General features: G+C 42.1%; 1 protein-coding gene across 15 annotated transcripts in view; it reads left to right on the top strand.

Annotated features, from left to right (window-relative positions):
* Positions 1-22,219, top strand: part of EHBP1 (EH domain binding protein 1) — a 227,228-nt gene that overhangs the window by 19,482 nt on the left and 185,527 nt on the right. For all 15 annotated transcript variants that reach the window (XM_087775733.1, XM_087775727.1, XM_087775730.1 and 12 more), the window contains exon 3: positions 12,279-12,336. In XM_087775733.1, the coding sequence (XP_087631859.1) occupies positions 12,279-12,336 (58 nt within the window). The remainder of the gene's footprint in view (positions 1-12,278; positions 12,337-22,219) is intronic.

Below are 22,219 nucleotides of genomic sequence, written 5' to 3'. Positions count from 1 at the left end.
AGGAGAGTGTACAGCTCAGTGTACTGAAAAAAGTGTGAAGGCCTGCTACTCTTAGTTTCTTCTGTAGGGACGCTGAGCCAAAGGGTTGACCTAGCTCTGAGGGCTCTGTTTGTAGGAGCGTCTGACTTGAGGGAAAGCTAGATCAGGTTGTAACAGAAAAATGCCATATAGGAATATTATTTTAAAAAAATAAAAACCACAAACAAACAAGCCTGGCTGGCTGGCTGAAAGATTTAATTTCTTTGTGCGTTTTCAGCATCAGCATGAATTCAGCTATGCTGTAGGTTCTGTATGTTTGCTTTTTTAAATCAAAACCTGTGCTTTAAAACAGTCATATTAAATATGCTATTAGTTTCCAGCTTGGCTGATCTTGAAATAATTAGTTACAATCTAGTTCAGATTGCTGTTGGGCATCTTACAAACAGCAGTTACTAGCAAAATCTATTTAGGTCCTTAGTTGTTGATGTTTTTAGGGATTTTTTGACCTTGAAATAGAAATGTTTCATTTTGTATCTGCAAATTAGGAAGTTTGGCATTTTCAAAATACTTTCCAATTTTTAAAAGCTGTAAGATCATTTTTTTATGTTTCAAAATAGAAATAGAGGTCTTTTAGTTAGGAATTTTTTTCTTTTTTGTTTTCTTTACCATATCCCACCCCTGGTGTTGGCAGAAGGTTTTGCTGGGTCTCTTGAGTATCCATGAGTTAACATGCATTTTTTTCTTAGCCAATACTTGCTGCTGGATATAAGCCAGGGGTGTGACTTTGAGGGCATTAATTAAAAGGCTTGATCAGTTTAACTTCCTAAAAATGGTACGAGTTTTTAGACTTTGGGTGTACGATTCTAGGGGAAGAATTGGTGATCTATAAATAGAAATAAACAATGTTGCTTTTGAGATCGACTTCAGTAATCAGAAGTGTTAACTTCTGTTTCAGGAGGCAGCTTGGAAGCAATGTAACAACTTAATTAAACAGATTGAGCAGGAAGAGGAGGAGTTGTTCTAATTTTGCAGTCTTTGGAACAGTTATTTAGCTGTAAATACTGATCAAATAATTTCACTTCTTATGGCCATACCTCCATCTTAAAGCAGCTCTTGAAAGGCCACCAACATGAAATGGGGCGTCTCATGGGAAGTGATAGTGGCAGTTTCTAATGGCCTATGCCAGTTCCTTGGAAACCATACACAAAAATTTTGTAACTCTGGTAAGTAATGTTTTTATTTCTTAACATGCAAGAAAATCATAGCTTTAATTTTGAAAACTATACACGTATAGCCTACTTTATAGCAAAATTTATCATGTTGGCTTATTCTCGTTTTTTACATTTTGAAGGTCTCATTAAGCTTGGAGAGGATGAGGTCTGTAGAGGCTTTGGGGCTTTTTGTTTTGCTTAGTGTGCAAGTGTGAGACTTTGGTTGGGACCCAAGTTTAAATGCAAGGTTCCCATGTTTCTCTGTGGTGGTTTGATGCTGTGGCTGCTTTGGAGATTTCCAGTAGCTGGTGCATTACTGCAGTTGGTAAAATCTTCTGGTTTTGTGCCTCTGAAGGGTGACAGAAAGGTGTGTTACTTCCACTGGTGCCCCAGCTATTGAGAAGAGGAGGAGTATTCCTCCTGGTAACAGGGCACTTTGCTGAAAGCAGGCAATTCATAATCCTGTGGTTGGTCATACAGCCAAGGTGATGCCAGAATCGGAGCTGAGAAAGCAGTTCAAGATCTCATGTTTCCTCAAAAGTGAGTTCATACTTCTTGATACCATATCTGTCGTGGCTGTGACTGAGAGCACCTGACAATGTTTGGTCTCCTGGGCAGAGATGGGGAAGAGGGCTAGTGCAGCATGTCACATTTTCACTTCCTCTCCTCCCCCTTTTTTTCCTCTTTGTGATATTGAATTTAGAAAAGCAAAAGGAGGCTGCTGACAGATGAGGAACCTTTAATTGGAGAGGTCATTGTGCATAGGCCAGGAGTGCCCATGTCTCAGAATAAATGTGGATTATTTTAGGGCTCAGTAAAATCATTGTTTAGAAAACTAAGTCTGAGTTTGTATGATACTAGCCCTTCCGCACTGCTCCCTGTATGGACACAGCATACCACAGATCTGCCCGTTAGCTTACTAGATACTTGTGTTGCACTACACAGTGTTAGGCTACAATCTTCTTTGGAGTATAAATCAAGAGTTTGCACTGTCTTTATAGCTTCAAGTATATATTCAAGCTTTTCAAATTTGCAAGTTTTTAAAGAGGCTGTGTGTCTTAGCACTCATTTGCTCTTTGTAGGTGTCAGCCTTTTTAATTAAAAACACTAATTACTGTATAAGCATGTCAGTCCCATAATCTGGGCACCTGAGGTAGGTGATATGAACTTTCTCTGTAGACAAATCCTACAAGCTGCTACCATTCTGCACTTGCTGCCCACTCAAAAACCTTTAGTATATTCACAACTTCTGTGCGTCTTCAAACGATTGAAGTTGCTTTCTGTAATCGAAAACACGGCTGTAAGAAACAAAAACAAACAAGAAAACCCTGTTGCCCTTGGTTTGGAAGGGAGCTTTGAAAGGCGCATGGCGCCAGATTCTCCTACTCCTGCCCACGCTGAACTGTAATTCCTTCAGGATGAGTCCATGGATTGCAAGGAGAGGAGGAGGATGGAGGCATTAACACGCTGTCTGAGATTTGCTTTGTCCAAGTCCTAACGTGGACATTGGAATCCCTGTGGAACATCGCGTTGCAGCCTGTGGCTCGTGAATCTAAAACCTTCATTCTTCTATTGGTGTGTGAATGTGAAACTTGCCCAGGCAGTAAGAATGATGAAGTTCATCCTCTTCTTTAATTGCTATGCAGAATCTCTCTTAAATCTGTTACAGACAAATTAGAGGAAGAAGACTCTATTGTTAATAGTTCAGTGTTCTCGCGCTGTGGTTTTGGTGAAAGATGCACGCTGTTCTGTTCTGCAGGAATTGCAGAAAAATAATTTTTTTTTCTCTACTGTTTCCAGATTGAAAAACAGAAGGGCCTTCTGTTTGAATGCTATTTGGAAAAAAAAATGCAAAATGAAATAGGATCTGTTCTGTAACGCGGTCTGATTAAAATTGACAATGGTGTGCCAAGAAGCCTCTTGCATATTTTTAGTACAGAAATATATTGTTTAATGTGGGCATTTGTTTTTGATGGGTTGAAGCTATGTTTCAGGCAGCATTTGTCAGCCAAAGAGTTTTATTTTAGTTATGCTTTTTGCAGTTTTTATTGTGAGAAAACATCTAACATTTACACTTGTAGTGCTTCAAAATAAGAAGGGGTAACACACAATAATTTAAGGTATCCTCAGTAATGCACATACATTGTTGTACAGAGATGTCATCTTTGGTCTATAGGTAGAGGTATAGGCTGGCATGGAGCATGATTAAAATCAAAGGGAGGGCTGATGCTGCTCAGTGTCTGTCTTAAAGTTTTCTGCAGTCTGTATAGTCAGTGAGGACAGGAGCTGGAATTTGAATTCAAAATTCCTGGTTTACTTGCTCGAGTTTGCTAAAACTGTTTCCCTGGTTCTTGTTACTAATCTGTTTTATTGTTTCACACCACAGTGAACATGGACATTCGTGAAGTAAGGGCAGATAATGCTCATCACTTGTGTCTGCTTAAGGAAGTGCAGGATGTGGAGGCTGGGTGCACGGAGGTCTGCATTCAACACTTGGGTTTCATAGCAGATAGATGGTCTAGCACTTCACCTTCTTAAACCAGCTTTCAAATGCACTGTTATGTATGAGGTGAAAGTGAGTTTGATTTCTAACGAGTTTGTGTTTATTCACTTGGCAGTTGTCAGGCCCCAGCTCTGCGGGGAAGAGGATCAGAATAGCGAGTTCGCCGCAGGTCAGGACAGGGCAGACTGTGCAAGCAGGTTTACGTAGTGCCTGCTCTTGCCATGCGCTGCCCAGGAGGAGCAACCTACCAACTCTAAACTGCAAGCTTTTTTTTCAAAAAACATTAATTCATTATTGTTAAAATGTAGAAGACTAAATATTCTGAAAAAAAGAACATAAAAAGGAAAATCAGGCATCTGAGAAAGATCTGACTCATGGTAGCCTCCTGTGAACTTTTCACTATAAAACAACATGCTCCACTTTTTCCATTTAAGGTTTGTCTGGATGGCTCCGTTAGCCTCTGCTCCTCCCTGCCCAGTGAGCCTGAGCCCCCGCTAGCCATGCACAAAACCTGAACCTGTGGGGTTCTAGTGCTCTGAACTTACTCGACTGGGGAGGTTGGCTTTACAAACAAGCTTTTAGGTGGCCTTAAGCAGCTCTTGTTTTCTGTAGGCATTGTTGGAGATTATATGGAGGCATTTCTAAGCTCTGGTGTGGTAGGATGTGTAGAGTAAACGTGTGGACTAAGCATTGCTGGAGTAAATGTCTGCTTAAGGGGAGTGTCTATGATTATAGGAGAGTGAGCTAAGAGGTCCACTTGGTCCTTCTGGTGCACTACTCTTAACCCCTCCTTGGGACAAGCAAGGCTAAATTGGATCAGACAAAGAAAGCTTCTACATGGAGGGCAGCTGGATGTGATGTACAATTCAGAGACCCATCAAGGCATCCTCCTGTTATTGCCAAGAGGACGTTAAGGAACATAATTCTGAAGACTAGGGTCAATTTGTGTATTCTGCAATATAAAATCCTGTTGCAAAAGCTTTAAGAAAGGATTTTACTAGATAGTCTTGTCAAGTTTGTTTTGCTCAAGATTCTTTGCTGCAATAACTCCTTGAAAAATGAAGCTGAATCTGTCCTTGTCGCTTGTTCTGAATAATGGATGAACTTGGGCTTTGTTTAATCCAGCTCATTCTGCAAACTTCGTTTGTGTTTGGTTTAAGAAAACCAAGTCATCAGCAGTACATACTACACATTCCACGCTCAGCCTCGCAAAGAAATGCTGTGCAGATTCAGTAGGTCTGACTGCACTTTTGTAAAATAGTCATAATGTCTTGCTTTGTCCCTTTTATTTTGTTTAAACCAAGCAAAGCCAGGTTAGAGCTTCTTTTGAAAAGCAAAGCATAACCTTGAGACATAAGTCTTGTAGAAGCCAGTCTGTTTAGCTGCAAATCTATTAAAAAAAACCCTAAAATTCTGTTCACAAGGAAATTCCTGGTCTTTTGACAGCTTGCGTCGTCTTGAAAAAATATGTGGAGACCTCTGGTGGGAGGAAATGAAGGAGGAATTTTCTGTGTTAAGTGTAGAAAGTTAAGATGCAAAAGTGGAAGGATCTCTGCTATGGTGTCCTCTTGCTGTGCCTGTTTTAATGATTTATCTTTTGAAATTTCCCAGCCTTGCTAAGACTACTGGATAGTTGCAGTGAGGGAAGAACAAGCTTTGTCTTACTTTAGGGACTTGATGCATATTCTGCAATGAGTTAGGCTGGGAGACTGTTGTTTTGATTCAAATAGTCTGACGTAGTAACGCTGTGAGATGGTTCAGAAGTCTGTTCACAGGCCTTATGTGGGAGTCTGCAGTGAAGCGGGAGCAGACAGGCTAGGCCAGGTGAGCACGTCAGCCATCCTACCTTAATTTACTGGTGGATATATCTTGGCATCTTGTACAATTACACTGAACAACGTCTGGGTACAAAGTGTTTTGAATACCTTTAACTTCCACCATGGAAGTTAAGGGGAGGTAGGGAGGAAAACTTCAAATTCCTTCCTGAAATGCAAAGCTTCATCTTGTAATGTACTTCATCTTATAATTAGCTCAGATGGGTTTTATCTGCATGGCATTTTATTTTCTTCTTAATGTTTCTGGCTTTTGCAATCAGTGCTGTACCTTCACTCAGCAAGAGGGCTCATTTGGCAAATGCATCAACACATGACATCATTCTTACCAGCATCTTTAGGCCTGTTTAAAGCATCGGTGGTGACTTGACTACACTTCCCAGAGTTGTAGGCAGCTGTGGAATTTCATTGATCGTGACCAACAGGAAATTCTGAAGGAAAAAACTTAGTACAAGGCTCGCAAAAGGCCACTGCTTGATTAGTTCCTTGGGTAATGGTAATACATGGCGTAGTGTAGGTCCCAGTGCAGAAGACTGCACTGCAAAGAGAGCTTTTCAAAGTAATTATCTGTAAAATGAGGAAAAGTAACGTTCATACCAAATTAATGGTGGTGTAGAACCGATCACATTTATTTTTAAGAGATCAGTAGAAAGCCTTGATAGCATTCCAGCAGTCATGTAGAAAGCTGTGTGCTGGTGGGGAGGGAGTATTGGTTCCTAATAAAAACCTCGCACATCATGCTGGTATGTACAATGCAGAGGGGACAAAAGGTTATTTAAAAAAAAAATATCAGTAGTACATTAGTCCTCAAGTAATTATTTTTATCCTTCAATAGGTGCATCTGCATGCTATTGTGCTAACACTGCTGCTTCTCTTGTTAATTATACCCTTTTAAGCTTGCTTCACAAGAGTAATCTAGCAGCCTGTAATAATTAATGCAGTTCAAATCAAACACAGTAAGAATAAAACAAGCTCAACAGAAAAAAAAAAAAGGCCAAAATAATAAAAAAAAGGCAAACCCCAACACTGAGGCAATTAGATGCCAAAACAAACAAGCAGGCTGTAGTGGTCCATGTACATACAAAAAAGGTACCTTGTGCATTACAGGCATTTAAAGATTATTGAATGTTATTAAATGCAATGAGACCTTGTTACAAGCAAATACTGTTACCTATTTTCTCTCCTATCACCAAAGGATTGTTAGTAATTGGTCTTGCCATTGGCTTCAGTGGCCATAATTGAAGTTAAGTGCATTTTCAGTTCTTTCCAACAACAGATTCTAAGCATAAGTCTTCTATAGTTTTCTATTATTGAGCAATAAATTTGGTGGAGAAACAGGTTCTGGTTAATGTTATCTGCTTCTGCTAAAAGTTTTACAAAGCAAGAGCTAACGGGAGACTCATACTTTCTATGTCCGTCTTTCACAAATGATATTTGGAGAGTTCTGTAATCAAAATATTGTGCCAAATATTTCCTGGAATGATCAAACGAAACCCCAGCAGACCTTAAGTCTTACACAACCTCCTTTTTAGTCGGTGAAATTTGCAGCATATAAAGGTGATGATCAGATGACATAGTTTTTTCCAGTCTGTGGAATGTTTTTATTACTTTATTTAGAAATTGTGGATATGGCAAAGTCTGGTTCCAGTATTTTACCTTATTTTTTAAAAAATCAGTTCAGTCAATGGGGGAACTGAAGATACCAGAATCATGGCTTCCATCTGACAGGAAAAGCAGGCATGGTTTTGAATTATAGATGTTTTATTAATCTGTATTTTAAATCTCATTTTAGTTACTTAGTATGCAGGGCAATGATGAAGCTCTTTTTCTGAGCCACAAACTTTGAAATCATAATTTTTCCTGCTTCTTTGCTGGGTAAGTTTCACTTGTAAATAATAAAATAAGTTTACTACTATAAATTGCCTTTCTTCAGGAATAGTTTCTCATGAACCACACAAAAATGAGTAAATAGCAAAGACAAGTTTATGGTAGGCTTTATAAAATACGGTCTTTTGGATCCAACCTGGATCCTTCAGTACCTGCTGCTGGGTCCCTGCCTTTCATGGTGGCAGTGTCTGAGGCGCCGGTGCCGCTGGCTTCCTGCAGCTGGGAAGGGCTGCTGCTACTTTGGCGATGCTGCCTACTAGCACGGGGTGAAATGCGAAGCACCACCAAGGCAATCATGTTAGATTTCAGTACAGTATTAAATGCTCCCACTGAAAGGTTGGTGGTGTGGAATTGTATCGATTGGAGCAATTACTTAGCGTGGAGGTGTAGCTGTTCAGCTAAAACCCTGTTCTTTCCCCTACCCCAACCCCATCGTCTTAGGGTTAGCGGTATGTTATTCCTTACCATAAACTAGTTTATACTGTCTTTGCTGGAGCTGAATAAGTGACTATCTAAAAGCTGGTGGATTTAAAAGAATGAGAAATATTGTTCATGCAGCACAGGAAATTAATTTTTAAATTTTTTTTTTATAGGTGACCATTAGTATTTGTTCAGCTTGCACCATTGTGGATTTTGTATTTGGAATGATCTCAGAGTTTACAAAGTAAACTTACAAAGGATACAAAAAACGGGTCTTCAGCCTAATTCTTCAGAAGGGATTTTATTTGCTTTTATTGTTGGTTAATGAGCAGCCCAGGTTTATGATGTTGAAGGAGGGGAGAAATCTGAAGTAGGAAATATTGCTTAAATGCTTTAAATGAGCAAACTGCATTATGTGGTTTTGGCCGTTTCCTAGCACTGAGACATCACTAATAACCTTGAATGTAAATTTGCCGATTAAAATATGAGCTGGGCTTTTTCTTCTAGAAGTATATTGGCATAAAAGAGCAATGAACAGATTGTAGAAGAGAAGGTTGCTCTTGGCTTTGTTTGTAAAACATTTCTATGGAGATATTTTTAAATTGTTGTATTTGTGACTTTCTTGAAGAAAATCCCTTAGAAAAACTACTGTTCTTTGTTTTGCTTCAGTTAAGCATGTGGCACGCTTAGTGGGGAACCTCATCCTTCGGGATATTATTTTTCTCTTCCCCTTTCTCCCCCCATTTTGCTAAATTTTCTGTCTCCATATTGTGACAGCCTTCCTCGTTTTGTTTTGGCAAAGTACATCTGGATGTGAATTTCTCTCATACTTGAAGCTGAAGGAGCAAAGTATGCTCAGTACTTAACAAAATAAATATACTGGTGAAAGAGCCTAGGGGAGCAAGTGCTGGTCATGCTCTTCCACCAGTGTGGATTGGTCTTCTCAGTCCGAATTGAGATTCTAGTTGGCTTTTTCATGTTAGTGTATTTCTTTATATTCCTGGCAGAGAGAGTTCTTCAAAACTGGGAAATAAATCCACATTTGGTGATAACTGTGTATGTGACGCAGACGCAGCTCCTGGTGGGGAGCTGCATTGAAGCACCAGCTGTCTCTGACGACCTGCGTAAAGCCAAGCAAGCAATGGCACGGTTTAAAATGAAATGAAAGAATTAGAATTAAATGTAAGGTCAATTACCAACCTGAGACACGCTCATACCAGTATCACAGGAGATGACTGTCATGTCTTACTGCTCATCTCTGATATTTTTTTTATTTTATTTTTTTTTTTTTATGTCCAGACTTGGAAGGATTTCTGCATTGAGACTTGTCAATCCTTGACAATTGTTTTATGCTACTTAGTTTTTCAGAATAACTGTGTTGTGTCTACATGTAGCCTCTTCTTTACTATTTTCTTTTTTGGAGGCATCTGGCATAGCCACGGGTCTCTTCTAGAGTACCCGGTAATGAAGAAGTATCTACATTGCAGGAATGCAGGTGTGGATTAATTCCTACTTTGAATTGACTCGCTTTGGCGCCGACACTGATGCTACTCCTGTTTCCTCACTTTGCTGTCTTGTTCCTCTTGGCCTGTTTGTTTGCACACGTCTGCAACTGTTCTTGGGCCAGCTCCATCAGGGCTGGCCTCCTGATTTAGATGTTGGCATCACACAGAGCTAGGTGTACTGCTTCGATTTTCCAACTTGTGGCATGTTTTTCTCCCTGGGGAGATGATCCAGTGCTGTTGCAAGAAAAATCAGTTGTGATGCCAAAATAGGTAAGACAAGGTCAAAACAGATCTAGAGGGGCAAAGCGGCATCACCGTTACCTGAGCTGGAGCTGCAGGAAAGAAAGGGACCTAGGTAGGATCCTTCTTAGCCTCCCTCACAGGATCTCTGGAGACCTGAGTGCTCTTCTGATGAAAATTTGTGGAAATTTACTCTTGAAATCCATGTGTTGGAATTCAACGTTTTCATGATCTACTAAGTATACCATGAAGAATGTTTTTTTTGTCTCTTACGTGTTTCTGATAGCGGGTGTTCCTGTACACCTGAGCAGGCCAAGGCCACCGCAAGTATAGTGGCTGCCTGCCCTGGCGAGAAGGAACAGGGAGGGGATGTGCTGCTGAGCACTGTGTCCCTTTAGGTGAGAGGGAGAAGAGGTGGAGAGCTGGTGGCAGTGTGGACTTGTGCTCTTCCCATTAACCTCTGCAGGCATTGTCCTGCCTTTTCCTACTGATGCTGCTATTTCTGTGACTCCTGGGACACAAAGTCCTGCTCTTAAAGGGAGGGTTGTGTTCAGTGTAGCCACTGATACTGCAGAAGTGCATCTTCTTTTTCCTTTTTTTTTTGCTTTTCTTTTTTCTTCCCTAACCCCCTCCCCCCTCCAATTTTGGCATTTTTTTGTGCTCAGACGCAAGCTCAGGATTGAATGAGTCAAGGTTAAATTAAATTTGGTTCACGAGCTAGTTTCTGAAATGAGACTAAGTCAGCTTTAAAGTGCAAAGTGAAATAACTCCAGAAAAAATTGTTTATTGTAGGCATGGGTTTGGATTGCTTTGCTTCAAGGAAATTGCTTGGGGGTGCTTTTTTTTCCTGGTGACACAAACGCAGCTCCCATCAAAGTGAACGGAAGTGTGTGCCAACAGATGAGAACCCAACACACCCAAGACCAAGTGAGCAAAGAGCTTTCGAAGTACAACAGGATGACCTCATTACCAAGCAAGGTTTTGCAGGAGAAGTTGCAAGCAGAGCCAGCCTATGGTTTAGGTCACCTAAACAAGCCATAAGAATGAATTTACACAGTTTAAAATGCAGTAGATTACATCACTTTCAATTTACCGCAACCTGGAAATTAAGGGATATATTAAAGGAGTAAGGCACAATACAGAATAGCAAATAAAAGCCGGTGTCCTCATTTCCTTCATAGGACCTGCCTTTAACTCTGTTTTTCAGGGGAACTTTAGTTCTGGTGGGTTTTAAATGTGAATCATAGGTGATGTAGTAGTTTTACTGCAGCCTGCAGAAATGATGAACAGCTTCATGAGAAGGTATATAATATGGTAGCCAGCACTTCAGTGCTTAAAAAGAGCTCTCCGACTATTAAACCAGTTGGGTTTTCATTTGAAAAGTTAGTTATGAAGTAGATACAGTCTCCCTGTGATGAAATACTAGGATAGCAGTGTGAACACTGCTTTTTTTTTAAATTCAGAATACTTGTGTGGATTATTTCAGGTGCATCTTTTAAAGAATACTTTGAGTGCATTGTAGCTTCACTTTTACTCGGTAACATCCTCCACCTCCCCCCCGCCCTCTTTTTTTTTTTTAACATGAGACAGGTTTTGCTATTGGCTTTAGAAATGCAAGGATTCTTACACTAGTGTCTCAAAACTCTGAGTAGCAGGTTTTTTTCCAGGCAGAGTCACAGCTTTAGCACTTTTAAGTGGAGATGTGAACTCCACTGAAAATCGTTTGCAGATGGATTTGCAGTCAGGCTTGCTGATGGGAGTTGGGTCATCAGCCAGGAAACAAAGCTGGAACGGAGGGTCAGGAGTCTCCGGAAGAGGGGTCATGGGTCTGGAAGTGGGACCAGAAGTGTGGTCATACGATGGGAAGTGTATCATGGGCCAAAAAAAAAAAAAAAAAAGCCTGGAAGTTAGGTCAATATCAAAAATCACTCGGAGACAATTGTGAAACTAATAACGTAGAAGTAATAGGGCTGTAACTGTTAACCAAGAAATAAATCTTAGGAAATTTAAAGAGAAAATAATTTTTACTGGAAGTGTCCTATATTGAGGTTTCCACCCACGTTCATTAGAAATACCAACTAAATAATTGCTTGGAGAGCTGTACTGAATTTCAGCATGCTTGTACTGAGTGAAAGTTGAGGAAGTGCTGATTTATCTGCTGTGGTCATCCAAGGAGATTTTGAGGAGTAATAAAGGATTTGATTCTCTTGTTGTTCGAGGTATTCAAATAGGGAAAAAAAAATTGTTTGGGGGTGAAAAAGTGAAATTGCCTGTTTTCTCTGCTGCTTAGCAGTACCTTTTCAATGTGTCCTGCTTTGAAATTCAAACTAGAGTTTGCAGTGATGTTTATTTTGCATACCGAATTGTTTTCAAGGGGTCTTTATAGAGGCTGGATCCTGTTCTCTGCCCTATGGAAGAGTTTCTGCTCAGGTGCGCTGCTGGCTCTGGGGAGATGCCCACAGGCGAGGAGACCAGGAGGAGGAGGATGACATTAGCGTGCAGACTGGCGGACAGCCTTCTTCTAAAAATACAGCATTATTTTTCCTGTTAAATGACTGATGCTGAGAGTGGTTTTTAGCTGAGCTATTTTTAAGAAATAATGTATCCGCTAAGGCTGTCATTATGTATTGCAAGAGTGTTAATATAAACTGTTTACATATTGATCTTGTAAATTAAGCTGTTTCTTCCTTATCTTCAACAGGCAGCCAGATAAACTAGTGGTGGTTTGGACAAGAAGAAGCCGGAGAAAATCCTCTAAGGTTAGTTGGTTGCTTAATAAGTCCTTACTTCAGTCACAAGGAGGGTCAGCTGTTTGAGGGACTGGTTTCTTGAGTGTGGGGAGCAGCCAAATGAATAAGAAATATTTTAATTGTTTTTCTTTTCTTTTTAACTCAGTTTAGCCGTAAAGTTCAGAATAAGCTGTTGTTGATGTCAATGCTAATATGGAAATGCTTAACTCTGATTTCAGCTTTGGTTATTTGTTTAGCAGAACTGTATCATCATCAGTTCAATTTCAGTTATTAATTGCTAGACCTAATTAGAAAGGAGAATCTGTTTCACTACTAGAAGTGTATTAAACATAATAATAAAAAAAAGTAATAAAGAATCTGACATCACTGCAATAGGGAGATAAAGTCTGAATAAGAGGCTATTTCACAACTAGAAAATACTACAAATGAAAAAGAATAAACGCAGGCTCTTTCAGCCAGTAATGTACATTTGAATTAAATTTTAACATTTTAATTCCACAAACACTGTAAGGAAGCATGTGAATTTGTATTTTATGTCTAATGACTTGGTAGCCTGAGGAAAGGGAAGCTCCAAGTGAAGTTTGTCCAGCATTTGGGCATTCATGAAGTTTGTCTCGCATACGGTTGGGTTTTTTGATGTGTAAATGTTTGCAAGCAGAGCAGCCCTCTCTTCTGTGAGCTTCACCTTACTTTTCTTCCTGCAGTAAGAAATCTGAAAGCCTTATGAGATTACTGTCTCTTTGTTAAATGGTGCTCAGTTTGTCTAGACTGCTGTATGTTACTGCTCTGACAGTAAGATGCAGTTAGCCTCTGTGGAGCCTCCTTTGGGTCTGGAGCAAAGGGAAAGGCGAGACGGTCTGGGTGTGTGGCTTCGTTTCCATAGAAGATGAAGCTTAGAAACAAATGGCAAGCATTTCTAAACCTCTGCAGTGTCTCATATGACAATGTCTTGTGTGGTATTGTATTATTGACTAACAAGAGTAAAATCTTTTGTCAATCCTAGCAGTCAGTTGTTGTTGCCCAGGGAGGTGGGGAGCCTATTTCATGCGTACAGCAGGCAAGCAAAGGCCTTTGAACACTGGTCATATTGTAGGATTTCTTGCCTTGTGTCCTCTGGTGTAGGGCTGTCCCCCATCTCACCAAAAGCTTGAGAAGGGCAACACGAATGGGCTGGGGAAAAGAAGTGTCCTAACCACTGGGTAGGTTTGCAGGGGGAAGGAGTGTGTGCTGGTTTCCTCCCTTCCCAGGAGCACCTCCTCTTCAAGACAACTCAGCTGCTCTTGCTCATTCCCTCTCCCCACAGCTGTTGCCTCTTGCCCTACTCAGGCTTTTGGCAAGTGGTGTTGTCCAGAGGGGAAGTTTTGGAACTCGGCCTTTTAATAATTCTTTAACACTTCAGATAAATAGAGATGGTCTACGCTCCTTTTTTTTGGTGTATGCCTGTAACTCAAAATGATACTTCCAAGAACTCTGGAATGGTGGAGAGAGGGCACCCATGATAGAGAAGATATCTTGAAGTAATTATATACTGAAGAACTTAAATGTTTAGAAAATGTGATATAGAGTTGCCTACCCTACTCAGGAGAGGCTTTTGGGGTTTTTTTTACCGGTACTCCTCTCTTTCTGATTTCATTTTCTGATCGTCATGCATATTTGCTGTATTTTGTCTTTTAACTTGAGGTCTAAGCTATTGTAAGCTGTTTTATCTAAAGACTGGTTACTGACTGAAAGTGACTGCACAACTAGATGCCTACTCCAGTGTGTACATCCTAAATTCTGCTTTCGGGTATGAAAATCCAAAGGTGTTATGTGGTGAGTAAACAAGGGTGTGAACTTGTGTTGTGACAGCAGAGGTCTTCCCACTGTAAGAGAACATCAGGTTCACGACCACCTGAAGAACCTGAATGTACATAAGTCTATGGGTCCCGATGAAATGCATCCCAGAGTCCTGAGGGAACTGGCTGATGTAGTTGCCAAGCCACTCTCCGTGATATTTGAAAAGTCATGGCAGTCAGGTGAAGTCCCTGGGGACTGCAAAAAGGGAAACATTGCACCCATTTTTAAAAAGGGTAGAAAGGAGGACCCTGGGAACTACCAACCTGTTGGCCTCACCTCTGTGCCTGGGAAGCTATGCTAAGGCACATGGAGGACAGGGAGGTCATTTGAGACAGCCAGCACAGCTTCACCAAGGGTAAGTCCTGCCTGACCAACCTAGTGGCCGTCTATGATGGAGTGACTGCATCACTGGACAAGGGAAGAGCTATGGACGTCATCTATCTGGACTTCTGTAAGGCCTTTGACACAGTCTCCCACAACATCCTTCTCTCTAAATTGGAGAGATATGGATTTGATGGGCGGACTGTTCGGTGGATGAGGAATTGGTTGGATGGTCACATCCAGAGGGCTGTGGTCAATGGCTCAATGTCCAGATGGAGATCGGTGACAAGTGGTGCCCCTCAGGGGCCCGTACTGGGACCAGTGCTGTTTAATATCTTCATCAATGACATAGCGGGATCGAGTGCACCCTCAGCAAGTTTGCAGATGACACCAAGCTGAGCGGTGCAGTTGACACGCCTGAGGGACAGGATGCCATGCAGAGGGACCTGGACAAGCTTGAGAAATGGGCCTGTGTGAACCTCATGAGGTTCAACAAGGCCAAGTGCAAGGTCCTGCACCTGGGTTGGGGCAATCCCTGGTATCACTACAGGCTGGGGGATAAAGGGATTGAGAGCAGCCCTGCCAAGAAGGACTTGGGGGTACTGATAGACAAAAAGCTGGACATGAGCTGGCAATGTGCTCTCGCAGCCCTGAAAGCCAACCGTATCCTGGGCTGCGTCAAAAGAAGCGTGGCGAGCAGGTCGAGGGAGGTGATTCTGCCCCTCTACTCTGCTCTGGTGAGACCCCACCTGGAGTGCTGCATCCAGCTCTGGAGCCCTCAGCACAGGAGGGACATGGACCTGTTGGAGCGGGTCCAGAGGAGGGCCACAAAAATGATCAGAGGGCTGGAACACCTCTGCTATGAAGAAAGGCTGAGAGAGTTGGGGTTGTTCAGCCTGGAGAAGAGAAGGCTGCGGGGAGACCTTATTGCGGCCTTTCAGTACTTAAAGGGGGCTTATAAAAAAGATGGGGACAGACTTTTTAGCAGGGCCAATAGCGATAGGACAAGGGGTAATGGTTTTTAACTACAGGAGGGTAGATTTAGACTAGACATAAGGAAGAAATTTTTTACAATGTGGGTGGTGAAACACTGGAACGGGTTGCCGTGGTAGATGCTCCATCCTTGGAAACATTCAAGGCCAGGCTGGATGGGGCTCTGAGCAACCTGATCTAGTTGTAGATGTCCCTGCCCATTGCAGGGGGGGGTGGACTAGATGACCCTTAAAAGTCTGTTCCATCCTAAAGCATTCTATGATTCTATGAACTTAGTCTGGCACCTTTTCCAAGATAACTGCTCCTGTTCCTTGTTCATACTCTTCATCAAAGCCAGTCAGACTATTCCTCTTTCATTGAAGGATAAACTAGCTCAAGTTACCTTGAATTTATAGCATCGTGTATATCTAGGCAGCAACTGCTGATGTATGGTGTCTGTTGTGGCTTACCTTATGATAACCTTTCTATTTTAGTTTTGTTTAATTTCTGTAGAACAGAGAGAGAAAAAATAATATAGAACAGGAAATTCAATACTTACACAGGCATTGTAACCCTAAAAAGCTTGGTGTTTGTCCGTGAAGACTGGTTTCTTGAGATTCAGAATATGTTCAGAAACAGAAGCCCTAACAAAAGTCCAGTAGGTCTTTGTGAAGTGATGGGTTTCTGCCTGTGGTGTTATGGGCACGATGCTGTAGACTCCAGTGGCAACATTTCATTGAGGCAAGAGGATTTTCTGACACTAGCTCAGCTTTTTGGGCTTTAAGTTTTTTCGGCTGGTCCATAAAGTTCCAGGATGTGTCCTCCTGCAAGTGTCCTCTCTTCTGGTCACCAGGCAGTAGAAGCAACTCTGGGATAAACTGGCAGACTTACCTGACACTCAGAAAAGTCTTTAACTAATTAACTCATGCTTACTAAGATCCCACAAAGGTACTTTGAAAGAGACTGAGCGGCCCTCAGGCCTGGGCAGTGGATAGAGTTAATTTTAAAGCTTAGGTGGTTGATATGATTTGAGCTGTTCGGGTCCAAGACTGTAGATCAATAAATGTTCTTGATCTCTTAGTCATCCTGCCAGTAAAATACTTTATTCAACATATTTGTTTCATCTAATTGCTTTCTTGGAAGCACGTCAAATGAGTATTTCCTCTTATTTTATTTTTGATGGACACTGGGCTCAGTGAGTACAAAGCATTAATAATTTTCTATGTTTTTCATCTACTTTGAGAAGGAGGAGGAGAGGGATGAGGTCTTACCTTACTGTAAAGATGTTGTAAAGACTTCTTTGGAGGTTATGATTACTTTTCAGGTAGTTAGGGATAGTGAGGGATATCTCTATGTTAGTTCACAGACTCACAGAATGGTTGAGGTTGGAAGAGATCTCTGAAGGTCATCAGGTCCAACCCCTCTGCTTAAGCAGGGCCATCTAAAGGTGGTTCCTCAGGACTGTGTCCAGATGGCTTTTGAATATCTCCAAGGCGGGAGACTCCACAAGCTCTCAGGGCAACTTGTGCCAGTGCTCGGTCACCCTCACAGTGAAAAAGTGTTTCCTGATGTTCGGAGGGAACCTCCTGTTTCACTTTGTGCTGACTGCCTCTTGCCCTGTCACTGGGCACCACTGAGGAAAGCCTGACTCTGTCTTCTTTGCACCCTCCCTTCAGGTAATCATATACATCTATAAGATCCCCCCCAAGCCTCCTCTTTTCCAGGCTAAACAGTCCCAGCTCTCTCAGCTTTTCCTCCTATGAGAGGCGATCCAGTCCCTTAAACATTTTCATGACCCTTTGCTGGACTCTCTCCAGTACCTTCATGTCTCTCTTGTACTGGGAAAGTACAAGAGATAGGTCATCAAAAACTGTGGTGCAACTTGGAAGATGGTATGATGGTGCTATGGACGTATACTGAAACTGGCCTGCTTAACTAGTGTCATCTTAAAATACCGTTGAGCTAAAAGCCGAGTTCTTGAGGTCCTTTGAAGCCCTTATTTTTGTGGTTTTCTATGATTTTGATATGCCTTCTAGCCCACATACTTTCTTTCCAAGTAAACTACTACAGTGGTCCCTCAATTAGAAGAAATCATGGGAGACAGAATGTGCAGGAGTCTGGACATTTTAGTTGCTATTGTGGGAAACATAGGATAGGAGCTGTAGATATGTTAAATTATAGTAAGTTTTAAAGTATTGCAAATGAACAGCAACAACCATTTAGAAAGACCATTGAAATGGCAGTCTGATGGATAGATACCGGACCATAAATGTATCCAGCAGTTACTGACCTTAATGCAGGTTTAAGTTACTTACAGCTCCATTCTGGGATCCCCTCTCTCTGGGCAAGTCTGATTTTGATGCTTTTAAAGAGACATGTCAAGACAAGATGGCTCCATGTAGCTGGGCATCTTCGTCGTGCGTGCCAGGAGTTTACAGAAGATAGCGATTTGCAGTTTTGCTATATTTGGCAAAATTACTGAGCAATCCTAGAACCAAAATGAACTTTCAGCTTTGGTGGGGGAGGGGGAAGTCACAAATCTGCTGGTGCAAATGTTGTCTTTCTTCAAAACCAGGTAGGTGGGGCTTACCACAGCTTTTCAAACCTCATTCAGATGGTTACCAGCCTCCACAGTTTACAGAAGGTGGAGCTTGAAGCAGTGGACTTGCTTAACTCTTCCTCTTCTGTACCCTGTCGCACTGGCATGTTGCTCCCAGGTTTTCAGGCCCTGGGCTTTTGGACTTACTTTTTTTTTTTTTTGAGTGGGGGAGGAAGGTCTTTGTTCTAGTGTAGAACAAGGGAAAAATGTGTTGTAAATGTTTACCTTCATTTCATTGAGATTCTCTCACATTTCCAGGCTTTGAACTAAGACATTTCAATTTGAAAAGAGATGCTGCCATGATGTCAAGGAGGTACTTTGTGCTATTCCTGTGAACACATACAGGCTTACAGTTGAATTATACACGTCTGAAGAATCAAATTTGCACTTGCTTCTGAGAGCCTGACAGAATTATTCTTCAAAGATCCTTTTTGTATCAAAGCTGAAAGAAGGTTCCTTGCCTGTGATTTCAGCACTTCTGCTGCAGGTTTATTGAAAACTGTTCAAACAGAGGAGAAGGAGCAAGGTTGGGAACAGGGAAAGGACTTTAACAGTGAGAGCAGAGCCAAGTGAAGCAGGGGGACAGGGAGTAAAAACGATCCCTTGTCCACAACAGCAGCCCGCCTGGCCTTTTGTAAGGATATCCCATCAATAAAGCAGCAGTTGGGTCACCTGTTTTGTTGTCCTTGGCAATCTGTTGCCTTTTCTGGCTACTTCATTGCCTAGTGCTAGCCCTGCTTGTCACTACCAGCTCCTTCACTGACTGGAGTTACAAAGGCATGTTGTGACTCTGATGTGCCGATGACTGGGACCAGCGCAGTTCAGTAATGGCACTCCTGGGGCTTCTCGGTTTATTAGTAAAGTAAGGAAATCATGTTGGGTTGCAAATGCAAAGCGGTCAAAATTACGATGAATCATTCTAATGGTCTGCACGTACCCTTTTAGGAATATGATATAGTCCTTAATAAGGCAACTGCAAATTGTTTTCCTACAGCATTGCCACCTTCTTAAGCAGACAGTGGTTAGGGAGAGCATGAGGACTGAGTGGTGAGCAAAACTGCTTCATCGGTAAAGAAGTTCGAGGGTGTTTGTTAAAGAAGGTATAGGTCATGAACAGAAAAGACTGCCTCACTGTTACGTGGTTAAATCCTGCCTTAGTGAATTCAGTTTTGTCCCATCCTCATGTACAACGTTCCTGACTGAGGCTAGATAGAGTATTAAAGCGAGATTTGATGTATCTTTCCATTTAGTGGGTGTCTGGGGCATGGGGACTGACTTGCAGCAGCATTGAGCAGCCATCATTGCACTTGAAGTGAAAAAAGTCTGCTTGGGAAAACAAAACGAAAGGTTGTTTCATGCTTAATCCCTATAAAGTAAGGTCCTAACTGATTTAAGCAGACCATGCAAAATTAGTGGAAACTGGCTGCTCTTTCACTGCTTGTAAATTTGGGACCATAATACCCTTCTTTTTTCCAGGGATCCCATAAAGTTACATTTTGGTGGCGTTCTGAGATGTGGTGATAGAAGTCCCAGAAAACTATCACAAAAATGAATCTGCATTCAGCTCACCTCCACGTCCTTTCTTAAACAGCTTTCTTCCTCTTAACAATCATCAGGTTTGTGCCCGAGCAATGCCGTAGGTTGGACAATGTCATTCACGGCCCTACTCTATTTATAGGGTATTTCAGCAACCTGTCCTGTAGCTCCTGTTTCCTGATTTAAAAGAGCTTTCACGCTACATCGTCTCCTCTCATTTTCCACTGGCAGAAAAAGGGAGGAGTTGAGTTTCTCCTTGAAATGCAACAGAGCATTTCTGCTTCTCTTTCCAGGCCATGGCTCTCGTCCCTCGGATTAAGGAGACGAATGCGGCAAGGGGAGGGCTGTGGGCGAGGCGCCCGCTGCCAGTGGTCACCTCTGCTTGGCTGCTTCTCTCGCCTTGGCTTCAGAGACAAGGGGAGATGGTTAGTGAAGGAGATGAGGAAAAAATGGGCCTATGAGGCGCAACCCAGTGGGAAATTGAGTTGGAAGTGAGGATTAGGGTGGAAATGAACTGTGCAGATGCAGCGCCTCACCTTGGCTGAGCCCTGACAGCAGTCGCCTGTCTGGAAGTGTTGGCAATTCTGCTGCACAGAGGTGGCCTGATCCAGCTCATACATCAAAGCTGAGGCTTATAATTTGGGAGTTGAAAAGGTTTTTTGATATAGGCCAGATGTAACCTCAAGAAACTGCAACACAGAGGTCCCTGACAATGAGAAATATTGTGTTAGAATAACACTCTCCATATTAATTTTAAATTATCGTCATTGTTAGCCCTTCCTCTGTGTTTCCCCCCCTTTGCTTTCCCATTTCCTTTTCTCCTTTCCAACAACCCAGATGTAGTTTTGATGTTATCTTTTTCTGTCACACTGTTTCTGTGGTACAGTGTTTATTTTTCAAAGCCAAAGGAGGATTTAATAACATTCAGCTGATCACAGAACAGCTTTGCTTTAAAAGCTCATTAGCTAGGGCTTTTCTCCTGGTTGTTGCTTTCAGTGACATGCCTGTCACAGTGACAGAAAATCATATGTATCTGTGTGTGTGTTTATTGTGTCTCACTAACTCTCCTGGTGGGAGGCAATGCTGATAAAGGGCTTGAAGTAAAGCTTTGCCTGCACCAGTGAATGCTCGTTTTCTAGGTGTTTTTTTTGGTGTTTTTTTTTTTTTAATAAATGGAACAAGTGATCCGCAACTGAGCAGGCTGTCAGTGCCTGCACCTTGGACATCAAAAGTTTGACATAATTGTCAGTATTGGCCAAAACCAGCAGGAAAGTGCAGGTTCCAGACACGCCATGAGCTCTTACTAGTTTTGTGAAAATTGGTATCTGGAAAGAGGATGGAGTGCCCCTGTGGAGGAGAGGTTGATTTATCTTACAAGATGCTACACGAGGACAGGCTAGCTGGCAGGTGAGCGCGCGCCTGGCTCTGGATCGCTGCCTTGTGCCTGCTGAATATCCCTATCAAGCAAGCTGAGAACAACGTGGGGGATTGTGGGTCCTGTGGAAGGGAGACTGGAGCTCGAGCGCCTGTGGTAGGGATGACAACTACTGTGTTGTGTTTTGCTGCTCACAAAACATCCTTTTCTTATAAAGTGTGCTTGGGGAGTAAAGCTGTGAAGCGTTGTTTGCTCAGTTATTCAGAAATTCATCCAGGCCTCCTTTAGAATAATGAGATTAGGCTGAAATTCGTGGAGTTAAAAATAGTAGAAACTGGGTTCTTTCAAGTTGCTCTTTTTTTAAAGTAATTTCTTCAGATGCCCCAAGTTATGTTATTTAAGTTTACTCTGCAAGCACAAAGCATAGAAACTTACTGAAATTTCTTATCTAATTAGGCATCTTTGGGAGATGGGGTTTTAAGCAGAACACCAAAGATGGAAAAACTTGTGATAAAACCACAGGAGAGCTGGCAATGTTCAGCAAGAAAATAAAAATAACGGGATGGAAATGAGCATGGTGCGCGCATGTAGCTGCGGAGGCAGGTAGGGCTCTCTTCTCTGGTGGCTGCGCAGGCTGGATTCTGCCAGCAGCTTCCCCGTTCCTCAGCTTCACATCTCTTTGCAGCTCCTCTGCCTCTCCCTTCATCCTTCTCCTTGCCCCTGCTGCCTTAGCAGTTATTGTCACCTGTAGTTAATCTGCAGGCTTCTGCTTTGTGAGGATTGAAGGATTAGAGAAAGAGCGACTGTACTGCAGGTACCTGTGATACTGCAGGCTCTGGTGAAAGCCCAGCTGAATGCAAGAGGGCTCATGAAGCAGCAGGCGTGTGTGATGGGGCTGTCAGATACGAACCTGGTGTCTGGAGTGCACACCGCTTACAGTACAGAGCGGCAGAGAATTATTGCCTCTATGTGATTGAATGGGACTGTTTCACCATCTTTGTCTTTCCCACCTTGATATAGCAAAGTCATGTTTAAAGTTGCCCAGATTATCTTAGGGTACCTGAGAACCTGAGGCACAAGTCCTACTAACCTTACTGTAGCAAAAAGTTCTTCTAATAGGCAGTCTTCATCTGAAGTTCTGAGTGTTGGAAGGAGTATAAAACTGCAATGAATGATGCTCTAGAATTAAAACAAGAAAAAAAGCCCAGTTAATTGGCTTCAGATAACAGTAAATAGGTTGTATATTCTTTCCT

This window comes from Nipponia nippon, unplaced genomic scaffold (genome assembly GCF_047370975.1).
Source record: "Nipponia nippon isolate SJK-2023a ecotype South Korea unplaced genomic scaffold, ASM4737097v1 scaffold_4, whole genome shotgun sequence".
Classification (NCBI taxonomy): Eukaryota; Metazoa; Chordata; class Aves; order Pelecaniformes; family Threskiornithidae; genus Nipponia; species Nipponia nippon.
The sequence above is the reverse complement of the archived record's forward strand: the minus strand, read 5'-3'. Positions and strand labels throughout refer to the sequence as shown.